We start from the raw sequence: 23,136 nt of genomic DNA on the forward strand, positions 1-23,136 counted from the left end.
AATGTTTTGTCAAACCTCCACTAAAATACTGTTGTTGGCGACTGTAATGGCGTAGTTACCCCCAACGACTCGCATACCGCACATATGAAAGGGTTCGCTTTAGTTTGGCAGCAAACTTTCGATCTTGCTGGAATTTCCGTTTTTCTTCCCTTGATAATCAAATAACTATTTCATCCGTTAGTGTTGTGACTAACCGTTTTTATTCACGAAACAACACATCAATTTGATTCACCTTTTTTTAAAATCAAAACTAGGAGACAGTTGCAAAGGAAACTCTTGTTCGTCCCATGGGAAAAATAAGAGTTGAGAAAATAAAAAATTTCTTACCTGAACTGTCAACAAAACGTCATCTTCTCATCGGAGTGGAGAATGTAAGGTTATTCACACCGAACGGATGAAAACATATTCTCGCTCATCCGGAAAACTGTAATTGACGCCCCGTCAGTGAGGTCGAAATTCAAAATGGAAAGTGCGTATGTCTTTTTAACGTAGCGCCATTTTCATACAATGAACCGTTGAAATGTATTTTTCAGTTCACTTTTTCATCGAATCGTTCACTTAATATTCAAATTTTAGGCACACTTAAGGCGTGAATTGCCCGCCCGACTTTCTTTTTAAAAAAATACTCCGCTCCATGGAAAGTGTCCACGACATTTTAAATTAGAAAAGAACAATGGCAACTCGGTTTGTCTTCAATTTAAGCATTTTATTTTCAATTTTTATTTAGGATTATAATTTTCAAATACATTTAGTCAATTACAATTTGTTTCTGAATTAGTCATTCAATGCAATTCTCATCTCTACTATTTCAAGAGTTTTTTTGCTCCGTCTTCTTTCGTTCTTTTGTAAAAATTTTACCGGACAAAAATGCGACACAAAATGAAGAAAATAGAAAAAAGATTTCCGTCAAATTCAATTGAAAAATAAATCCGTCTCTGTGTGTCCCTCCAACGTCATTCAAAATGTACAATAAGTTATAAATGTAACGTTAAAAAAAGGGATGTGTGTGTGGCGAAAATTGTACTTTTTTTTTCGTAAATTGTATGCTTAAAATCTACGGCTAGCTAAATTTTTCATTTGAAAATTTTTATTTTTCCATTTTCCTTTCTCGTTTAATATTCTAAACAAAAAAATTGTTCTTTGCTTTTAATCGTGTAAACGAACTTTGAACTTAAGTTACATTGTGTCTTGCTTGGTTTTGAGTGTTTTCTTCTTCTTCTTCTCTTTTCCATAATTTTCGTCCTTTTTGTGACATTTCAAAATTGGTAAAATTGGTTAGCTGTTTTCTATAAACTTTTTTGTTTCTATTATAGCAGAAAAAATGGCGTTTTAGAGTTTCTCCTCTTCTTTTGTTTTTTGTATTTAAATATAAGATCTATGCGCGCTTCATAAGTATATTGTTGCAATCATAAAGAAAAATCAAAAAAAATCGTTCTAGCGCGGCAGAGGTAAAGTAAGCCAGGCAGAGGAGTGCTTGATTTGACTAGGGACCTGAATTATCTAGATATCCTATATTTTGCGAATTGAATGAATTCAATTTATGTCATTTTGTTCGTTTGAGTTCATTTTCATACAGTACAGTAGGTCCATTATTTGACGTTTCAAAAACGAACCGATCATGCCTGGTTTATTTAACTCTGTCGTGGTTCTCGTAATACGTTGAATTTAATAAGTCCAAATCAAACTATCAAAATTACGGACCGGACGTGCAAGTCAGTTGAACATTCTTCTTCTACTTGTGAACTGGACAGATTCGAAACTATTCATCGGTAGACTTGCCGAGATTGTTTGGATGATTAGTGGAAAAAGGAGGTAATGTAAACCCACTTTAAATGGCCAAATACGAGTAAAAGACCTTCATTGAAGTGATTGGTCCAAAGTGTGGCAAACACAACTTTGAGGTGAATTTCGTAAGTGACTTTCTGTGCAAACTCACCTCAAACGTTCTTTCGCTCAATTTATTTGAGTTGAGTTACATTCAATGTTTGAATATTTTGGTGAAAATCTACGAATCTTAGAGATAAAATTTTCGGTCACGTAGGGGTAGCTGTCAAAAATTTGTAAGCGAAATGATTTTTTGACATCGACACCTGCAGCAATAATTTCTCTTCCAAACGAAACTTTCTGCAAAGTCAAATAACTGTCTGCAACGGGTCAAAAAGTTTACAAATTTTTGACAGCTACCCCTGCAAGAGAGAAAATTTTATCTCTGATTTCCTCTCATTGTCAGCGTTATCCTCGCAAAGCAAATTTTGATGTCTACCAACCGTTGAGGTTATAGATTATCGTTTTTGTAAGTTTGGATCAAGTTGATGATAGACATGAACATTATCGAGTGCAACGACCTAATTCCTGTTCTAGGTTTGAGTCTTTTATAAATTTGAATTGATGCAAAAATTGGAGTAAAAAATCAGGATTGATGTAAATACTTCGACAGCATTATAATATCACTAGCAGTTCGATTAAATTGTCGCGTCAAATGTTTTCTATTTTATTTTAAACTTTTTTCTTTAGATCCATCCATAAAATCTACTTAATCATTTTGGTCCTGTGCTTCCCTTTCTATTTTGGACATTAAAATCGTTTTCTAATTTTTAAATCGTAATTCATTGTAAACATTTTGCAATAAATTTGTTTCGGTAAAAGTTCTTTGTTTCCACACAAAAAAATCGTTTCGTTGAGCTTTGTTTTTGTATTTGTTGTATTTTCCTCTATAGTGAATTTGTATACCTAATTATATGACACATCATCATCATCATCATTCATAATTTATAATTTATCAAATATTTATTCTTCCTTTCTTTCCTATTCCTAGCAATAAATGTCTATATATAATGGATAAATCTTCACGCTAAATGTTTTTTTTCCCTCTTTGTGTGTAATTAAATAATTCTCGTAAAAAAAGTGAAAGTAAAAATGATTCAAATCTGTGTACGGGAACAAAAGTAAATATGAAAATTATCGGCTGGGTCGTTTGTGATTTGTTCGCTTTTTATTATTGATGCAACTATCGAGCCACTGCTGGATGACCTTATTCATAAGTAATAAAAGTTAGCCCAAAATTGTAACCATTTCAGCCCAAAGTTTATCAGTGATAGACACCAGTGATGAATTCAAAGCATAGACAGTTGAAAATTCACCATAGAGTAATGGTGAATTATGAGGCAGCTTGTAACTTGATCTCTGGACATCCCAAACACTGCTGGATATTATAAGTGATATTGGTCAGCCCAAAATTTTAACCAAATGTTTCAGCCCAAAGTTATTCAAACCACAGTTGAAAATTCACCATAAAATAATGGTGAATTTTTATGGCGTAGTAGGCTCGGAAAAATCGACCGAGGTCAATCACCGTCAAAAAATTGTATGACCTGAAATTTCAGGTCAGGTCAGATTTTTCCTTTGAAGTAACCTGACCTGGAACCTGGAACCAGACCTGACAGGTCGGATTTGAAATTGGAAATCAGGTTTCAGGTCATTTCAGGTCAGGTCAAAATTCAGGTAAATCGAGGTAAAATTCTGGACCTCTTCCGAGACTTAGGTGTAGGACATAAGTTCTTTTAATAATTTTCTTGATTTGAATAAGCCCAAGGTTCTCAGTATTGACATGAAGTCAAAAAAATAATTGTCTTTCATCCAATTTTGGGCTGGCCTAAAGTTCTCAATGAAAACAGCTTACAAATTATTTAGGCTGGTGAGCCCGAACGTTTATATCATTACAGGATTAATTTACGCTATAATTGAGCTCAACAAAGCCTTCTAAGGCCTACATTGACATTTCATACAAAGCGAATCGTCGCAAAATGTATAATTCACGCCGTAAGTGTGCCAAAAATTTGAATTTCAAGTGAACGAGTCGATGAAAAAGTGAACTGAAAAATACACTTCAACACTTCCTTGTATGTAAACGACGCTGCTTTAGAAAGACTTTGGTGAGAAAGATTTTGTAATTCGACCGCACTTACGGCGTGAATAATCAACGCTATTAATTCTGTTCAAATCAGCCCAAAGGCCTGGAACTCCAATATTGTGACAAGAAAATTATTTATTATTATCCACTGTGGTTCGAGTATTTGCTAAATTCATCACTGGTTTATGCCTTTGCTAAAATTTGGTTTAATTTGAGACTCATTTTCTTATGGCAAAATTCAAAGTTAATTCGCTGAGCATCATTTTGTCTACAAATTCGCTAACATTTCACATGACCGTTTGTGTTTAGCCGATGAATAAAACAACGTCAAAAAATACAATTTTTGTTTAAATTTTAAAATTTATTTATTTTTTGCGTTTAAAGGTTTAAATACGTGTGGTATTTTATGTCGATATGCAACAAGGTTTTCTTTTGTTTGTTTGTTTAATTTTAAAACTTTTTTCGTTTGGGATTAATAAGAATTGTTTTGTTTAGATATTTTCTCTTTTGGATTTAAATAATTTTTTTTTCCTTTTTTTTATTTTATTTTTAAAAATTGTTTCTTTTTTCTTAATATTTAACGTTCAAAATAAACTAAAAAGAAAAATGCGAGAGCTTGGAAATATGTTGGAAAATGTTTTCTATATTTTCTCAAAAATAAACTCAGAGAAAAGAAAAATACTTTTTTGTTTAATGCTAAATCTAATATGGAGCGAAACTTTACAGGGTTTTTTATCGTTAATTTTTTTTTGTTTTATTTTATTTTTACTTAAATGCTTAGAACAAACCTTTCTTTTTCTTTTCTTTTTTCTCCTTGCCGTCAACAATTCTGAAATGGTTCAAATAAATTTTGTTTGTTTATTGTAACATCGTTTTCGGGGTTTAAATGTAAGCAAAAAATAAATGGAAAATAAAGAACAAAAATAATCGGAAAATCTGCACAGATTATTTACAATGCAAAATGGATGATTAAATGGATTGAACAAATTAACCTAGAATCGCACTCACTTCCCGTTTAGAAAATCATTTCATTCATCAGTTAAACAAAAGCCGATGAATCGAAATGAATTTTTGAGGAAGGGAGAGAGAAGAATGTTAACTGTAAAAGGGAGTCGAAAATGAATCGAATTCAATTCTTTGTTTACTTTGACAGCTGTCAAGCAAACAGATACAAAACAGAATGAAGTTCTTCCTGCGATTAATTATTGAAAAGTCCTTTTAATCATTCAACTATGTACTGGGCTGGCAGTCAGCACAAGATTCTGTAAGAACCTTGAGTCAGTGGATAAAGAGTAAAACACGAAACACTCTCACTCCGTGTACTGTCAAATTTCGAAAACTACACCCACTATTCATTGTGAAAAAGTAAACGACGACGAAAATGGAGTGAGTGCGATTCCAGCTTGAAAGAGTTATATATTGTTTCCACTCCGTGAAGAGACAAGTGACGAAAGCAAAAATTGAAAATTTCAATTTTGTCACACACTAAATCTAAAGAGACAGAGAGAGAGAGAGAGAGAGAGCATGTCGCTGCAAGCAGAGTTCAGCGTCGCGAGAAGCTGGGCTACGACTCTTTGAGAGATTAAGTTACAACTCTCTGGGACAATTCTCTGAGAGACAGCTGGGACAACTCTCTGAAGGACAAGGGGGAGAGTTACAGTCTGAAAGAGACTGAGGGCTATTCACAAAGTACGCACAAAGTACGCAAAAATGTAGTGAGCGTGTGTAGTTTGTGAATGAACTCAGAGGTACAACTCGTGCGAACTCTGTAATTTTGTCACGTTAAACCTAGAATATAGCACATAGGGTATTGGTGTCAAGAATACAGTTGGTTCATTCTAAAAACACGTTTGACAGTTTTTTAAGAGTTTTAAAAGTCATCGATGTTCCCAGTCAATTTTAATTGTTTCCAGCAAGGTTTCCAGCCAATGATATTTTGGCGCAAAATTTGAATGACATAGACTGGGAAGCACTTAATTGCATAGGAACATCGACTTGGCTTTTAAAACTCTGATACATCTAAAATAGTGTTTTCTAATGATGAACACACTGTAATAATGATGAACACACTGTAATTACACGAAATGAAATCGAAAACATGGATGTTATGATGAAAGAGTAGGTGATGACGGTGATGATATTTTGACATGACATTTAAGGATTCAATGATACTGGGATATAACACAATAAACACTACAATTAATCAACAAGCACCACAGTTTATGCATTTGGATGGTGGGTCTTGTCAATCGAAACCAGTTAATATAAATTACGTATAAAGTGATTTCATTGGAATTGGATTTTAATATCAACAGTAGATTACAATTTACAATATCAGGATGATGTGTACGTTAAATCAAGTGCGAATTTGGCAAAAAATGAAGAGAGTAATTCGTGCATACATATTATGCAGTCATCCCCTCGAAAGTCTATATAGTTTGTAATTGTAGTCAGTCTATAAGCTCAAAAAATTGGCGAACAAATTGAATGGCATCAAGCATAAAAGCAAACTGAGACAACGTAACGTTAGCGTCAGAGGTGTTTTACGTAGAGAGGTGATTGTTGGAACGAAACAAGCAGAGCAAAATTCTAAGCTCCTGGAAAAGGTGACTAAATTTGAGGCCTGGACTGACCTCACTTGAAATTCGGGCAATTCCCGAACGGCCTTTCGGATTTTTCATGAAAATATTTAATTTTGAAAATGAGTTGTATGTAACCCCGATGGGGTTTTTGAGCCAGTGCGGCCCTGCACTGCAAACCAGCAATCACTTCCAGCATATGTCAGACAACATGAAAAGAAGCATTTTCAAGTTAATTTTCTTTTGTTCTTGTCAGTGTCTGTCTTTCACCTTTGTTGAATGTGGTGGCAGCACCAGTCTCCGGACATGTACCAGTTCATTCATAAAAAAGTTTATCAACGAAAGAACAATAGGTATCCGACCACTTGTGCATCTCCGGAGACGGGTGCGCCCATCTCCTTAATAGTCATCAAGGTAGACTCTACGTCATGGACTGTAGAAATTTGGGATATTTCCGTTGATGTTAAGCGAAGGCATTTTATTATGAAATGGGAATTGTGTCTGTGCTACAATCACAAAAGTGCGTTGGTTGTAATAATAATTTGCATGTAAGGTTTAGGGACTACAATACGAGTGATTTACGCTACACGGAGCCCATTTTGAGGAATTTTTCTCCGAAATTTGGCTCTGTTGCGTTCGTAGTAGAAGAGGGGTAAAAACGATCACAAAAATGTAAACGAAAAAGAAAAAAAAAATTGTGGAAAAAAAAGCTGGACCTTGCTGGTGGCCACTTAATATTCTATTAAATCTACTACATCTTGCTTGTTTGGTGTACTACGTAAATTTCACTTAAAAAATAATTCGTCATTCTTACTGCTGGCTGTCGTGCTTATTAACAAAAATAATTTTTATTTTTCTCTCTTTTTTCACTCTTCACTTTCGTTTCTTTTGTTTTAATTTCAATCAATTTGTTTTGTCTTGTTCTTTCAATAGTAATTAGCTAAACACAAAATATACTTAAGTGCGGAAATGGAATTCTTTAACTTTCATTCGGTATTTTCTTGTGGACTTGCTGGCACAATGCTTTGTGTAGAACTGACACGGGAGCTTTCTGTCGCTCCGAAACTAGTGTGTCTGCGAAGTAATGAGCCAAATACACGGCGACTTTTCGATTCGTCGGAACCACGTGATGTTAATGAACCGGTCCTGCAAGATTTTCGTTGTGGTTTGTTTTCGTTTTTGTTTTTTGTTATCTTTTGGAGTTTTTTTTTGTTTTTTTTTAGGGGGGTAAAGGGTAAAAATCATGACACGTCTGTAAACTTTGATAATTTCATTGGTACATTAGACAGTTCAATGAAATGATCAAAGCCACATATGCGAAACTGGATGTGACGAAATAAAACCGTTTCCATTTTGACTGCTAAAATTTTACGATTTTTTTTGGTTGAAAATTTCCCGCTCTTTTGAAAAAAAAAACCGCTTCCTGACTAAGTTATCTCTAATGTGTCAACAGCGATAAATAAAAATCGATTACCAGGCAGTTCAAGCAGGGACGGATGGACTGACTCGGAAAAGCCCTTCGGGCGCTGCATGAAGAAAATTTGTAAGAAGCATTTCGTTGCGCTTGATTCATGATTCATACAAAAAAGCTCTTTGGGTGTCGCCCGAATGCCCATATGGCCAGTCCGACCCTAAGTTCAAGCTAGACCAGGTAATTTTCGGAAAAGAAAACCTGACCTGAATCTGACACTTCTTCCAAACCTATTGTCATGTCAAGCTTCAAGTAGCCTGAAATTCGCCAACATTTTGGGTAGTATGTCAGGTTGCAGGTCAGATTTCCAGTTACAAAGCCATTACTTTTGAATGGAGAGACTTTCGAAAGTCGAAATCCGTGAGCCGAATCGTACAATTTTAACAGTGTCCAATGAGATTGTAGCTTATTCGTCATGTCACTCGAATATAATAAACGAAAATCAATGTTTCGGATCGAGAATGGACTGATAGCCGTGGCGTTTAACATAAAAACTATGAAATGAAACCAATTTGTCGGATGGAATGACAATGTTAAAATTCAAATGCTTATCCAGAAACTTATCGACACTTCTTACACTTCACATGCCACATGAGGCGCTGCGTGTAACAAATTAATTTCTTGTAACACAAAGTAAATGAAGAGATTGTCGGTAGATTTCAAGAGAACTTTGAATGCGATCAAAACAGAAGAACGTGTCCGATCCTAATTATCGAGGTGATCGTCCATCATCCATCATCATCATCATCATCATCTGTCGTCTTACTTCTCGAGGGAGCATAGAGAGTCTACAAATCGTCCCATAGACAGACAATATTTATCAGCGCAATGTTGAGCATTTCCCTTGTACTTGTGTTCGACGAAGACGTAGCGCACGATTCCGCAAAATTAATCAAACTCCGCAATAAAATCGACAAAACTGAGAATTTCTACCATTCGGTGTGACTTACAGCTACAGCTACGTTGAAATCAAATCCACACTCTACACGCAGTACGCACTCCAAACCATTTAAAAGCTTGATTGCAAAGCATGGCAAGATTAGCTTCACATGGCGAAGGGGACGAGAGCTTTTGTTAGCGTCTAAATAGTTTTAGCAAAAATCTAAGCAACAACGGGTGGCATTTAAGCTATTGTCGTATCGTCCACACGATTTTACAGCTAAGAATCGAGTGATCGAGGAATTCTTGAGATTTCACTAAAACTATGAACATTTTGGAAATTTGTTCTCAAAGAATTTCTGGGGATTTGCTGTGACCTGATGCTTAAATGCTAAGCAGTAAGACTTTCCTGAAACTCACGAATAAAATCACTGAGATTCTGATCTATGTTAGGTCTTAAAAGTAAATCAAACGATCGAGGAATTACCTAATAGCGACACTTACACCAGTTTCTTTCACTGCACCACTGGCTTCAATAAATTCCATCGAGTAATTTGTTTGTTGAACTTATACAATGAATTGTGTTCTACCCTCTTGCAAGGGTGCATTTGTCTTTATTAAAGAGTGTATCGTGCCTGATAGTGGCTTTACAAAAGACTCAAATATTGGGCAAAGTCGTATGACGATAAATCTAGCACTCTAGCAAGGTTCAACGAGTTTAAAGTCTTCATGTTGAGAAAATTAGCTGCTTACTGTCGCAACTTGTGACAAGTTCAATTAACAATACTCTAGTACTTCACGTGCTGTAATGAACCGAGGAATTTTATTTAAAAAATATGAAATCGGACTTTTAATATTAGTCTAGGAAGGTATCAGACCCTGCAAACCAAAACCACTTTCAAAAAAATTCCTCGTTTCTTTTGTAGGTAGTGGGAAATGATGTAAAACAGAAAACTTGCACGATTCTTATGGAAATTTCTCCACGCTCATGAAGCGAACACTGCCGGATTACGTTTTCCTAATCAGTTTACATAAACGCAGTGAACAGAGAAGCCTGTTTTACTGCCGGCCTTATGCGAAAGTTGTTAATTACATAGCAGTTTGCCGACTGTGAAAATGATCGGTTGCATGAAGAAATTTTCGGTTCATTTTAAGTGAACACGGTGGGGTTGAACAAAACTTAAATAGAGTCGCGACACCACCTCTGATTTTTTTTTATATTCTTATTGAGGGACTCGAGTACTATAAGGAACCACATTCAGTTCGCATAATTTTCCAGCCGTTTCGGAGAACCGGCCCTCATGGCCGTGCGGAACCGACGAGTCAATTTGAATACAGATTGTTATCGCAACGGATAGAGGGACTAATTCTAAGCTAATTCGTATTGAAATGGCTCCCCTCGACAACTTGACCACGTAGCTACAGCCAGCTAAAGTCGAAAATTCGACATCTTTGAATGGTGATATGTCCAAGACGAAGAAAGTTTGAAACTCTTTGAATGGCGATATTGGTAGAGGATTCCATGCTCTATTAAACGCCGAGAATGGATTTTACAAAATCTGTCTGAATTGTACAATATTTGAAAAATTTTATTTTCACCATCCTCGGCGAAACTAGGACTCATCTGCAATACCCACGTTGACCCTGTCTGCAACAAAACAATAGTGCCTGATCAGTCTGCAGTCTAAGCTTTACAACGATACCACACTCGCCATACCAGCCTCACAACAAGTATCTGTTACGACATTTTGTTTGCAGCAAGGTCACTCTACGACGAAATTTTCAATTTATCATCTATCTTCAAGTGCCAGTTCCTTTAGGATGAGTGGAGTTGTAATGCATAACAATTCCACTCATTCTAAAGGAACGGGCACTTGAAGATAGATGATAAATTGAAAATTTCGTCGTAGAGTGACCTTGCTGCAAACAAAATGTCGTAACAGATACTTGTTGTGAGGCTGGTATGGCGAGTGTGGTATCGTTGTAAAGCTTAGACAGCAGGCTGATCAGGCATTATTGTTTTGTTGCAGACAGGGTCAACCTGTGTATTACAGATGAGTCCAAGCTTCGCCGAGGATGGTTAAAATAAAAATTTTCAAATATTGTACAATTCAGACAGATTTTGTAAAATCCATTCTCGGCGTTTAATAGAGCATGGAATCCTCTACCAATATCGCCATTCAAAGAGTTTCAAACTTTCTTCGTCTTGGACATATCACCATTCAAAGATGTCGAATTTTCGACTTTAGCTGGCTATAGCTACGTGGTCAAGTTGTCGAGGGGAGCCATTTCAATACGAATTAGCTTAGAATTAGTCCCTCTATCCGTTGCGATAACAATCTGTATTCAAATTGACTCGTCGGTTCCGCACGGCCATGAGGGCCGGTTCTCCGAAACGGCTGGAAAATTATGCGAACTGAATGTGGTTCCTTACTCGAGTACTCGAGTCCCTCAATAAGAATATAAAAAAAAATCAGAGGTGGTGTCGCGACTCTATTTAAGTTTTGTTCAACCCCACCGTGTGAATTTGATAAAATCAACTTTCGCTTGGAACACATTGGATGCTGCTACGTAATTCATTAATGCCGATGATACTCGCAAACTCACTCGTGTGTTTCCAAGCTACTTATAACGGGTTTTTTTTTTGATAAGTGTAGGTTCGGATGTGGAAACTCTACACTTGTCAAAAAGACAGTTACTGCAGCTTGTTGATCAAAAACACACGTGTGAGTTTGCTTTATCTCTTTTTTCAACTGTTACATGATAAAGTGTAAGTGTAGATGATAAACGCATTAAGGCACACAGGGTCTGTCTGGACATGCAAATACCTTTCTAATGACACCCCACACGACCTCGTACCTTCCGTGTAAATGGAGAAATTTCCATTTAAAAAATGCAAGTTTTTGGTTTTAGATCACTTCCTACTGACCAGTGGTTAGTCTACCCACACAGACAATTAGGACTTTCTTTTGAAATTGTCTTCTAGCGATACCAACACCTTCCTAAGCCCTTATTAAAAAGTCGACTGGAAAATGGGTCCGAGTTCGATAGGCTGGTTTTCAAAAGAATCCCTCCAAAGAAACGGGCGCAAGTGTCTCGTCGTATGATCGTTTACTGGATGAAAAGCGTTAATATTGTGATGATGAGAAGTGCAAAAATGAAATTAATTTTGTTTTTTTGTGTGATTTCTGAATAAGCATATGAAATTGACGAACGAAAAAATAATTTCTGTTTTTGGTTAATTCAGTGTGATCCAACCCGGTGTGGCTTTTGTTACTACCTTTCAGAAACGGCAATATAATCAACATCGACTTTACTCGATAAAGCCCACATGAACTGTAGGTCATCGGTAATTGTTGCCGTTTCTGAACGAGGTATTATATCCCAGTATCGTTAGACATAATCTCGGCGATCGCAAACGTTTTAATTCAAAATACTTCAAAATGAAAAACCGAAAATTTATTTCCAGATTAATTTTGTGATTGAGAAAGAGTGGTTTATCAAGCCGCGTCTACTTACTCTTTGCTATTCGCCTCCAAACTTCGTCGTCTCAGCTCATCCAATGTGATGCCATTTGCATTTTCCCATTCCTGTCGTTCCTGTTCGAAGCACCGCTTTCGGTCCTCCAATTCGCGTATCGAGCTTTCGAGAGCCTAACACACACAGACAGAACAATTTTCGTTATTGTTCCATTGTTGACCAATTTATTTTGTTTTGTACCAACCTTCTTTCGCTCCTCGTGACGTCTCGTCAACTCCAGTTCGGAATCTTTGAGCTTTTGCTTCTTTTCCTTCACTTTCATTTCGAAGACTTGCTCCATTTCGGCTTCCATTTTCTTCATTTTCAATTCGTGTTCACGTTTCTCCTCTTCCATTTGAGCGAGTGGATTCCTAGAATATACAGAATTGGACGTATGATTGACAGTGGTCGGATGATTTTCGGTTTTGACCGAGGAGGTAAACAATTCAACCGCATAATTCGGCAGTGATAGCATGCTTAGTAACACTATGCGTCTACAATCTAAAGTTTTCACACTCAATCTACAGATGTTCAAATTTATGCTTGATTTCCACTTACGCCGTTTTGCCACCGCTTCGCTAAGCCACGCCTCTTTTTCATTGTTCAAAGAGTAAACGGAGACAAAACGGAATAATTTTTTCGTTAGTGGAAATCAAGTCTTACAATGCCTAAAATGTGGCTAAAAATGTGGCTGGGTGTGATCTATGAAAAATTCGCTCCAAAAAATTGTTGCTAAAAGTGAGAGAGTTCTGAACGTAACACAACCTATACCCTCCTGTATTAAATGCAAGCCATGAGAGCTTTAAGTCCTCACTAGATAAACCCTGGAAGATCTATAAAATCTACGAAACTGTGAGTGCTCGCGACCTTATGATACATGAAAGACCCGGTTGACGGGTTTATGATTGGTTTTCGCTATGTTTAGTGATAGAGGCAAAGTTTGTTGACGATAAATGATTTCCACTCCAAGTGGAAGTGCTGCCGATGCAGTAGTGTAGTCACTTCCAGTTTCGCCTGTACCTATATCGAGGGACAGACATTTGTTTTCGTTGACAAGGGATTTCCGAAAAGAAAATTTGTTTTAACAATAGGGCACTGGTTAGACCACGCGCACCAGGACCAAACAGGCCATCAAAAGGCGCATCGGGTTCGTAGAACAAAGGCGAATTTTGAATATGTTCCAAAATAGGAAATGAAATAACAATTGGAATTGACATCACTGGATCGTCCAACATAGATCCTCTTCAAGTTATGATACTTTCCGACGTAACCACACGTAAGTTTCGTTAGATGTTTTTAATGTAAATGGCATTCCAAGCGTTCTTTGAAGATGATGTATGGCCAGAGCGGACTTGATGTGCCCTATTGTTTAAACCTATCTGTCAAGTAAACGGAGGCAAAAAGGAGAGGTCTTAGCGTGAATCCAACTGTAAGTCTCGAAAGGTGGTCACAGTCTCCGTTTAGCTCTATCTCTCTTTACTTGACAGATGTGTTTAAGCAACGGAATAGTTGCGTGTTGTAAGGCTGAATTCACACTCATTCCATTTTGACTCCGTTTTCCTTGACAGATGTATTTGAACAATAGAAAAGAGACGTGATTTATGTAAACGGAGGCAAAACGGAGTGACTGTGAATTCAACCTAAAGACTGGTTTGCACTTTAAGAATATTCGCAGTGAGAGAGCTCCGTGAAGGATTTCTCTTGGTTTAAATTCGTCTCTTTCGGTTTTTAACCAATAAAAACCCTTCACGAAGCTCTCTTACGATGAAAATTTTTACGTGGAAATCAAGCCTAAGTCTTGTTTACGATTAGCAAACCGGAGAGAAAACCGACGACTGTGAGTCCAACTTAAATTCTACGAAAACCACACAAAGCTTATACAGTAAATTACAGTGAAAATGTGTCGCTACAATAAAATGAATATGGCGACCGTACACAAAAAGGAAAAATGAAACGAAAAAAAAGAAGAAAAATGCCAATTCACGAAACTTGTTCAAAATAACAAAAAACTGAAAAACGAAAATGAAATGACAAAATTTACTTCGACTTACCAAACGGTCATAAATGAGTTCATGACGCCTTGATTGCATAAACTAAGACATAAGACATGATTTTAGTGTAACGAAATGACAAAAGAAGTTCTTTCTTTGGTGTGTGATGATCAATTGTGAAATGAAAGCTTGACAAAGCGTTTTCTACGCAAAATTTGTTTGGACGATGGGTGAATGTGCACACCAGCATCGATTGATCGTAAGAAAAACAAATGAATTTTGTGCTCAACAAACCCAAACGATGAGACAAACGAATGGTAAATACTAAGTCAAAGCACGAAAGTTTTCTTAAAATTTCCATTTTGCTTCCACTCAATGTAGATTTACCAGCAAAATGAGCCGGGAACGAACCAATTTATACTCGGGTTAATTTTAGTCAGATATTTACTCACTTATTGCTTAGCCGTGACTGTTTTCCATCAACGCCCAATCCGGCCAATTTTCGGCATCTGTAGTTCTCGTAGTGAACGTTATTTGTGACATCCTTTAAGTCTTGTAAATGAGTTCGAATCACAATGTTTCTGAGTGCAATGAAATCACAATGTTCCAAGTTTTCAACTGGAAAATTCAAGAAAAAAATTTTTTTTTTTAGTCAATCCAGTAGAAGGTGCGTCCGGTGAAGGAACAGATGCAAAGGGACACGTTTGTAAATTATGTTCTTCCAATGCTCCGTTTAGTCTGGACTGCTGTGTCAGAAATAGTCGTCTCACTAGTGAGTTTTAATGCATTTTGACGATTGGATGTGATTGAGGAGGACAAAGTTTCCGAACTAATTTCTTTTAGATCTCGGTAAAAGCCGGTTTTTCGCTAAAACTCAGTCAAATCTGAATATTTTTGATGATCTGAACAGATTATGAAAGGTTGGTTCGTAGAACCACTTTGTTATCAAGGGTCTGGAACAGTGCGGGCTGTGGAGGATTCCCGAAGAATTGTTCCATAAAAACCGCTAACTTTGAGACGGATTTCTCTGGCCATTTCTTAATTATATTTTGACAATTGGAGACGTTTTGGAAAGCTGATCTGAGCACCCGAGCACTGCCATATCAAAGGACTTTCCTCAAACATTTTTTCTTTGGGAAAATGTCAGAATTGACTAACGCTTCGGAGGATTCAAACTATTTTTGCTCTAAAGATTGCAAGACCTTTGATGTCTTTGAATGATCTGCTCTGGATTTACTCTGGATTTGGGGAAAGATTGAGGTGTCCAAAGGACAGTTCGCAGAATTCCATCACTACAGAGGGTCTACCTTCTTCACAGCTCTAGATCTAAAGGATTTCCATCATGTTTTTTTGACGCTCTTCTAGACTTGGGGAATTCCTGGAATTCCATCGCTCCAGAAGGTCTTTTTTCTAGTTCTAGAACTCAGGAATGGCAGGTGCTTTTATCAGTTTTTTTTACTCTTTTCTGGATTTGTGGAATTATTGACGTCTCTAGAGGCTTGTTGCTTGAACTCCATCATTCCTAAGGGTCCACATTCTTTCCTGTTCTAGAACTCAAGGACGACAAACATTACCATCCTCCGGGAATCATGCTGCACGAATATTATTAAAGGAACTAATGTCAACATATGCGACTGACGCGAGGAAAAAAAAAGCTTCGATTGATTGCGTCAGTTTTTTAGGTCGTTAAACGTGCCATTTGTAATTAATGGACTTCGAAGTCTAGAGTCAGTACAGAGCTAGTAATATGAACAGATAACAAACGGAAAGTGGTGACACCAAGCCGGTTAAAAAGGTCTTGACAGTCGATTCATTGTCTCGTGAAATAGCAGACTTTGAGTCATGGAGGATATTATCACTAAACGAATGCTTCGTTGGAACTAAGGATATGGTTTGAGTAGAATGGATTTACGCGACACAGTCTTTAATTTGACACTTACCTTCAGCCACTCCCCACGGATATTTACGTCCGCGTACTCGACGGCCGTCCACTTCAATAACGGAATTTGCACCGACAATTGCGAATGGCACTCGACTTCTCAGCTGTCGCAAAACTTTGGCTTCTTCTTCGTCCTCCAACGGTTCGGGGAAATCGTAAATGTTGATTTTGTGTTGAGCAATTTCGTTTAAGATCTAGATAATCGGCACGGAAAAAATGTTCAGTTAATCTCAGTGCATGCACATCCACACGTATCGTCACAGCAAAATTTACTTGTTTCTTGAACAGTTGCACTTCTTCTGGTGTCATGGTGTCAGCTTTGGCTATGACTGGAATAATGTTGACTTTGTCGCAAAGTCTCTGCATAAATTCGACGTCCAATGTTTTTAGCCCGTGTCCGGACGGTGCAATGAAATACAGACAGGTGTGGACACGATTATCGGTTATGGCCTTGCGATGGACTCGAGACTCGGCCGTTAAATATTCTTCGTATTTGGATTCAACAAATTCGATGACTGGCACCCAACTGAAATGGCGAATTTAATTAAGAACCTCGCTACTGTCCGAGTAAGGTGTCACACTCACCAGTTGCTATTATCTACAGCATCGCCGAAACCAGGCGTATCAACCACGGTCAGCGTTAAATTGACGCCATTTTCTTTGAGTAAAACTTTTGTCGTTTCAACAGCCACAGTTTTCTTAATTCTATGCGACGGACCCGGATACTGTTCCTGATTGTAAATGTCCGATAGGAACATTGAGTTGATTAGGGTCGACTTGCCCAAACCACTCTCACCGACCACCATCAATGTGAATTCGAAACCTTTTTTGACCGCCTTCCGATACACCTGATCGGGTAGACTGGCGAAACCGACGTAGCCATCGATTTCTTTCACTTTCGGTCGCACGATGGCCTGTTGCTTCTCTTTGTCCTGTCGTTCGTGAGCAATTTTATTCGAATCGTGATGGTTGTTCTCGTGACTATCTTTGTCTTTCTTCAGATTGATGTTGTTCAAATTGTTGGTGAGATTGTTCATTGTGGTGGAATTGGAATTGTTGGTGTGGTTGTTGCCTATTGAATTTTTTTCACTTGACGTTGGTGTACTGATCGGAGTATTGTTCTGGAGGAATGAATAAGGAAAAAACGAAATGTTGATCAAACATGGTAGAAAAGGTGGGAGGTGAGTGAACTAGAAAATAATCAATATTTTTGTAGCGTTTGATTAACTTTACACAAACGGCCAGCGTTACAGCAGTTTTACTATAGAATCTATTACTTCATTTGATTTTAAGTATTTTGAAAAAAAAATGATTTCAAATTTTTTACTTCATTTGTTCACAATAAGAAATAAGATTCGGTCAGGGTACAACATGGGGGCTCAACTACAATTTTTCATTGAAAAATTCTAACTTTCAATTCCAGACCGGTAAACTCATTGAAATCATTTCAAAAATTCTTCACTATTTCTGGCATTGGACAGGCCAGATATGGTCCTATGGGCGATGCCCGAAGGACTTTATTGATCTTAGTATGAATGAAGGCGAGAGCTTTTTACAAATTTTTTTCTTGCAACGCCGAATTCCAGTTCGGCTCTGGAAATATCACCTGAGAACCAACTTCAACAAATGTTCCTGCCTTGAATTCTCAGAACGTCAAATTTTTTTAATGAGAAAAATTGTAAGTTGGAAGATCAGATGGATCATCCATAAAGTATGTCCCGCGTGCATCTCTTTCTATCTTAATAATATCTTCCGTTTCTTTCGAACGAGTGACATACCTTTTGAACGATTCCAAATTTCTTATTTTGACCGAAGTCGCATCTAATTTTACAATAGGGGTAAACCATATGGTTCGTAAAGTTCGTGAGCATAGCAATTTCGTACTCTTTTAACATAAAATATTTGGTAGAAATGTCAAAAGTTCCCGAAATTGCCATACTTACGAACTTTACGAACCTCAATGGTTTACCCGTAATATGTAAAACGTTATTGACCTAATAACAACAATCAATCATGTCGTTTTCATTGCATAAAGACGAGGAGCATGAACACAAAAATTTAACGAAAAATGGCCTGAAGGCAAGTCAGGTATTTTGGTGACAAATCAAATGTAAAATATGACTCCCCCAACCCGCATGTTATATCAAAAAGTGCAAGGAAAAGAAGTAACGTCTCATGCAAGGTCTAATGAAGTCTCCCCACAAACTTTTATCCTGCACAGTGTGAAGTCATCTGTGCATTACGTCTCTATTCGCGATAGGAGACTTAAAAATGAAAACTATGGTCGAGGTGGCGAGTAACGAAGAATCCATTCATTTTGTGAGGTATATGTCGTCAGCGCCCCCACCTTTTTGGGCTGGGGTTTTCGTTGCTGATTATTATGAGCTAGGTTTTGTGCTTTCGAATGATGCTACCCAAAAGTTTTGTGCTGCTCAGGCACCCGAGCACAAAACTACTTTCTATTCAAAACATGTCACTTTGTATGGTAGACCCCTAACATATCAACTGCACCCAAAATACAATTCTAGGACTAAAATGTACACATTATGTGCTGACAATATCACCCCACCAATAGTTTAGTGCTGCCACCTGTGTCCAGCACAAAACTACTTTCTGCTCAAAACATGTCACTTTGTATGGGAGACCCCTAATATATCAACTTTATTCAAAATACAATTGCAGGACTGAAATCTATACATTATGTGCTGACGATATCACCCCACCAATAGTTTAGTGCTGCCACCTGTGCCCAGCACAAAACTACTTTCTGGTCAAAACATGTCACTTTGTATGGGAGACCCCTAATATATCAACTTTATTCAAAATACAATTGCAGGACTGAAATCTATACATTATGTGCTGACGATATCACCCCACCAATAGTTTAGTGCTGCCACCTGTGCCCAGCACAAAACTACTTTCTGGTCAAAACATGTCACTTTGCATGCATGGTAGACCCCTCACAATTCTCAGAGTTTGTCTTGCATGCAACAGAATTCTTGCACAATAGCCTGAGTCCATTGTGCATGTACCAAGAGGCTTGCACAATAGTCACAGTTCATTGTGCATGCATCACGATGCTTGCACAATAGTCAGAGTTCATTGTGCATGTGACAAAATGCTTGCACAATAGTCAGAGTTCATTGTGCATGCATCACGATGCTTGCACAATAGTCAGAGTTCATTGTGCATGTGACAAAATGCTTGCACAATAGTCAGAGTTCATTGTGCATGCATCTTGATGCTTGCAAAATAGTCAGAATCCATTGTGCATGTGACAAAATGCTTGCACAATAGTCACAGTTCATTGTGCATGTGACAAAATGCTTGCACAATAGTCAGAGTTCATTGTGCATGTGACAAAATGCTTGCACAATAGTCACAGTTCATTGTGCATGTGACAAAATGCTTGCACAATAGTCAGAGTTCATTGTGTATCCAACAGAATGCTTGCACAATAGTCAGAGTTCATTGTGCATGCATCTCGATGCTTGCACAATAGTCATAGTTCATTGTGTATCCAACAGAATGCTTGCACAATAGTCAGAGTTCATTGTGTATCCAACAGAATGCTTGCACAATAGTCAGAGTTCATTGTGCATGCAAAAATAGGCTTGCACAATAGTCAGAGTTCATTGTGCATGCATCTTGATGCTTGCACAATAGTCAGAGTTCATTGTGTATCCAACAGAATGCTTGCACAATAGTCAGAGTTCATTGTGTATCCAACAGAATGCTTGCACAATAGTCAGAGTTCATCGTGCATGCAAATCGATGCTTGCACAATAGTCAGAGTTCATTGTTCATGCATCTTGATGCTTGCACAATAGTCAGAGTTCATTGTGCATGCATCTTGATGCTTGCAAAATAGTCAGGATCCATTGTGCATGTGACAAAATGCTTGCACAATAGTCACGGTTCATTGTGCATGTGACAAAATGCTTGCACAATAGTCACAGTTCATTGTGCATGCATCTCGATGCTTGGACAATAGTCAGAGTTCATTGTGCATGTGACAAAATGCTTGCACAATAGTCAGAGTTCATTGTGCATGCATCACGATGCTTGCACAATAGTCAGAGTTCATTGTGCATGTGACAAAATGCTTGCACAATAGTCATAGTTCATTGTGCATGCATCTTGATGCTTGCAAAATAGTCAGAATCCATTGTGCATGTGACAAAATGCTTGCACAATAGTCACAGTTCATTGTGCATGTGACAAAATGCTTGCACAATAGTCAGAGTTCATTGTGCATGTGACAAAATGCTTGCACAATAGTCACAGTTCATTGTGCATGTGACAAAATGCTTGCACAATAGTCAGAGTTCATTGTGTATCCAACAGAATGCTTGCACAATAGTCAGAGTTCATTGTGCATGCAAAAATAGGCTTGCACAATAGTCAGAGTTCATTGTGCATGCATCTTGATGCTTGCACAATAGTCACAATCCATTGTGCATGTGACAAAATGCTTGCACAATAGTCACAGTTCATTGTGCATGTGACAAAATGCTTGCACAATAGTCAGAGTTCATTGTGCATGTGACAAAATGCTTGCACAATAGTCACAGTTCATTGTGCATGTGACAAAATGCTTGCACAATAGTCAGAGTTCATTGTGCATGTGACAAAATGCTTGCACAATAGTCAGAGTTCATTGTGCATGTGACAAAATGCTTGCACAATAGTCAGAGTTCATTGTGTATCCAACAGAATGCTTGCACAATAGTCAGAGTTCATTGTGCATGCATCTCGATGCTTGCACAATAGTCATAGTTCATTGTGTATCAAACAGAATGCTTGCACAATAGTCAGAGTTCATTGTGTATCCAACAAAATGCTTGCACAATAGTCAGAGTTCATTGTGCATGCAAAAATAGGCTTGCACAATAGTCAGAGTTCATTGTGCATGCAAAAATAGGCTTGCACAATAGTCAGAGTTCATTGTGCATGCATCTTGATGCTTGCACAATAGTCAGAATCCATTGTGCATGTGACAAAATGCTTGCACAATAGTCACAGTTCATTGTGCATGTGACAAAATGCTTGCACAATAGTCACAGTTCATTGTGCATGCATCTCGATGCATCTGACTATTGTGCAAGCATTTTGTCACATGCACAATGAACTGTGACTATTGTGCAAGCATTTTGTCACATGCACAATGAACTCTGACTATTGTGCAAGCATTTTGTCACATGCACAATGAACTGTGACTATTGTGCAAGCATTTTGTCACATGCACAATGGATTCTGACTATTTTGCAAGCATCAAGATGCATGCACAATGAACTCTGACTATTGTGCAAGCATTTTGTCACATGCACAATGAACTCTGACTATTGTGCAAGCATCGTGATGCATGCACAATGAACTCTGACTATTGTGCAAGCATTTTGTCACATGCACAATGAACTCTGACTATTGTGCAAGCATCGTGATGCATGCACAATGAACTGTGACTATTGTGCAAGCCTCTTGGTACATGCACAATGGACTCAGGCTATTGTGCAAGAATTCTGTTGCATGCAAGACAAACTCTGAGAATTGTGAGGGGTCTACCATGCATGCAAAGTGACATGTTTTGACCAGAAAGTAGTTTTGTGCTGGGCACAGGTGGCAGCACTAAACTATTGGTGGGGTGATATCGTCAGCACATAATGTATAGATTTCAGTCCTGCAATTGTATTTTGAATAAAGTTGATATATTAGGGGTCTCCCATACAAAGTGACATGTTTTGACCAGAAAGTAGTTTTGTGCTGGGCACAGGTGGCAGCACTAAACTATTTGTGGGGTGATATCGTCAGCACATAATGTATAGATTTCAGTCCTGCAATTGTATTTTGAATAAAGTTGATATATTAGGGGTCTCCCATACAAAGTGACATGTTTTGAGCAGAAAGTAGTTTTGTGCTGGACACAGGTGGCAGCACTAAACTATTGGTGTGGTGATATTGTCAGCACATAATGTGTACATTTTAGTCCTAGAATTGTGTTTTGGGTGCAGTTGATATGTTAGGGGTCTACCATACAAAGTGACATGTTTTGAATAGAAAGTAGTTTTGTGCTCGGGTGCCTGAGCAGCACAGAACTTTTGGGTAGCATCATTCGAAAGCACAAAACCTAGCTCATAATAATCAGCAACGAAAACCCCAGCCCAAAAAGGTGGGGGCGCTGACGACATATACCTCATTTTGTGTATAACAAAAAATGAAAACTTACTTGTGTATTGGACGCACTCACATGATTATTAACCGATGGAGGATTCGGTGGTGGTCCGGATGGACTCTGTTGGGAGTCCGATTTGAAGAACATTTCCCTTTTAGCTTGTAACTGAAATAAAAAAACAGAAAAAAAACGAAAAATAAATAATAACGAAAATTCCTATGGTGTGTGTGTGTGTGTGGCGTTAAGGATTATAGTGTTAAACGTGCCGGCATAACAATTCATTTACAGGAAAAAAAATAAAGAAAAGAAATTGCAATGTGAGAAGCAAATAATTAGTAACTCGATTTCTTTAAAAAAACAAAACACAAAACGAAAATGGGAGATACAGTGAGCGCGTGCCTGTTGCTTTTTTTATTAGCAAAGAAATGTGATGAGGAGGCGTTAATTGGCACCTCTTTTTGTGACGGTTTCCTTACAATTATGTTAAGCTTTATAATTACTAATTTTCGACGGCTGTTGAATTTTTTGTTTTTGTTGAATTCTATAGAATATTAGGCTGTGAAGATGCAAACAAAAATGTAAATTTCTTCGCTACAAATAAGGTCAATTTTACGCATTTCGATGCGGGCATAACGGCTTAGTATATCGGCTTATTACAAACTCTATTTACTTGTTG

General features: G+C 37.7%; 1 protein-coding gene and 1 long non-coding RNA gene across 24 annotated transcripts in view; one reads left to right on the plus strand and one right to left on the minus strand.

Annotated features, from left to right (window-relative positions):
• Nucleotides 1–1,229: 1,229 nt before the first annotated feature.
• LOC119082140 (septin-7-like) overlaps nt 1,230–23,136 on the minus strand; it is an 81,551-nt gene continuing 59,644 nt past the window's right edge. For 7 of the 23 annotated variants that reach the window (XM_037191538.1, XM_037191536.1, XM_037191531.1 and 4 more), the window contains 9 exons: nt 22,515–22,625; nt 16,874–17,409; nt 16,562–16,814; nt 16,290–16,482; nt 14,802–14,967; nt 14,410–14,451; nt 12,564–12,729; nt 12,359–12,492; nt 7,351–7,635 (listed from right to left, as the gene is read on the minus strand). In XM_037191538.1, coding sequence (XP_037047433.1) covers nt 7,476–7,635; nt 12,359–12,492; nt 12,564–12,729; nt 14,410–14,451; nt 14,802–14,967; nt 16,290–16,482; nt 16,562–16,814; nt 16,874–17,409; nt 22,515–22,607 — 1,743 coding nt within the window. In that variant the 5' untranslated portion in view covers nt 22,608–22,625 and the 3' untranslated portion in view covers nt 7,351–7,475. Of the gene's footprint in view, nt 4,740–7,350; nt 7,636–12,358; nt 12,493–12,563; nt 12,730–14,409; nt 14,452–14,801; nt 14,968–16,289; nt 16,483–16,561; nt 16,815–16,873; nt 17,410–22,514; nt 22,626–23,136 lie in introns of those variants that run through there. The other 16 variants (XM_037191537.1, XM_037191535.1, XM_037191521.1 and 13 more) reach the window with 8 other exon arrangements.
• Nucleotides 4,051–14,006, plus strand: LOC119082145. The gene is made up of 3 exons (XR_005088589.1): nt 4,051–4,213; nt 13,159–13,164; nt 13,882–14,006. It is a non-coding gene; the product is annotated as an uncharacterized LOC119082145 (long non-coding RNA).

The sequence above is a fragment of the Bradysia coprophila genome, unplaced genomic scaffold (genome assembly GCF_014529535.1).
Source record: "Bradysia coprophila strain Holo2 unplaced genomic scaffold, BU_Bcop_v1 contig_390, whole genome shotgun sequence".
Lineage (NCBI taxonomy): Eukaryota > Metazoa > Arthropoda > Insecta > Diptera > Sciaridae > Bradysia > Bradysia coprophila.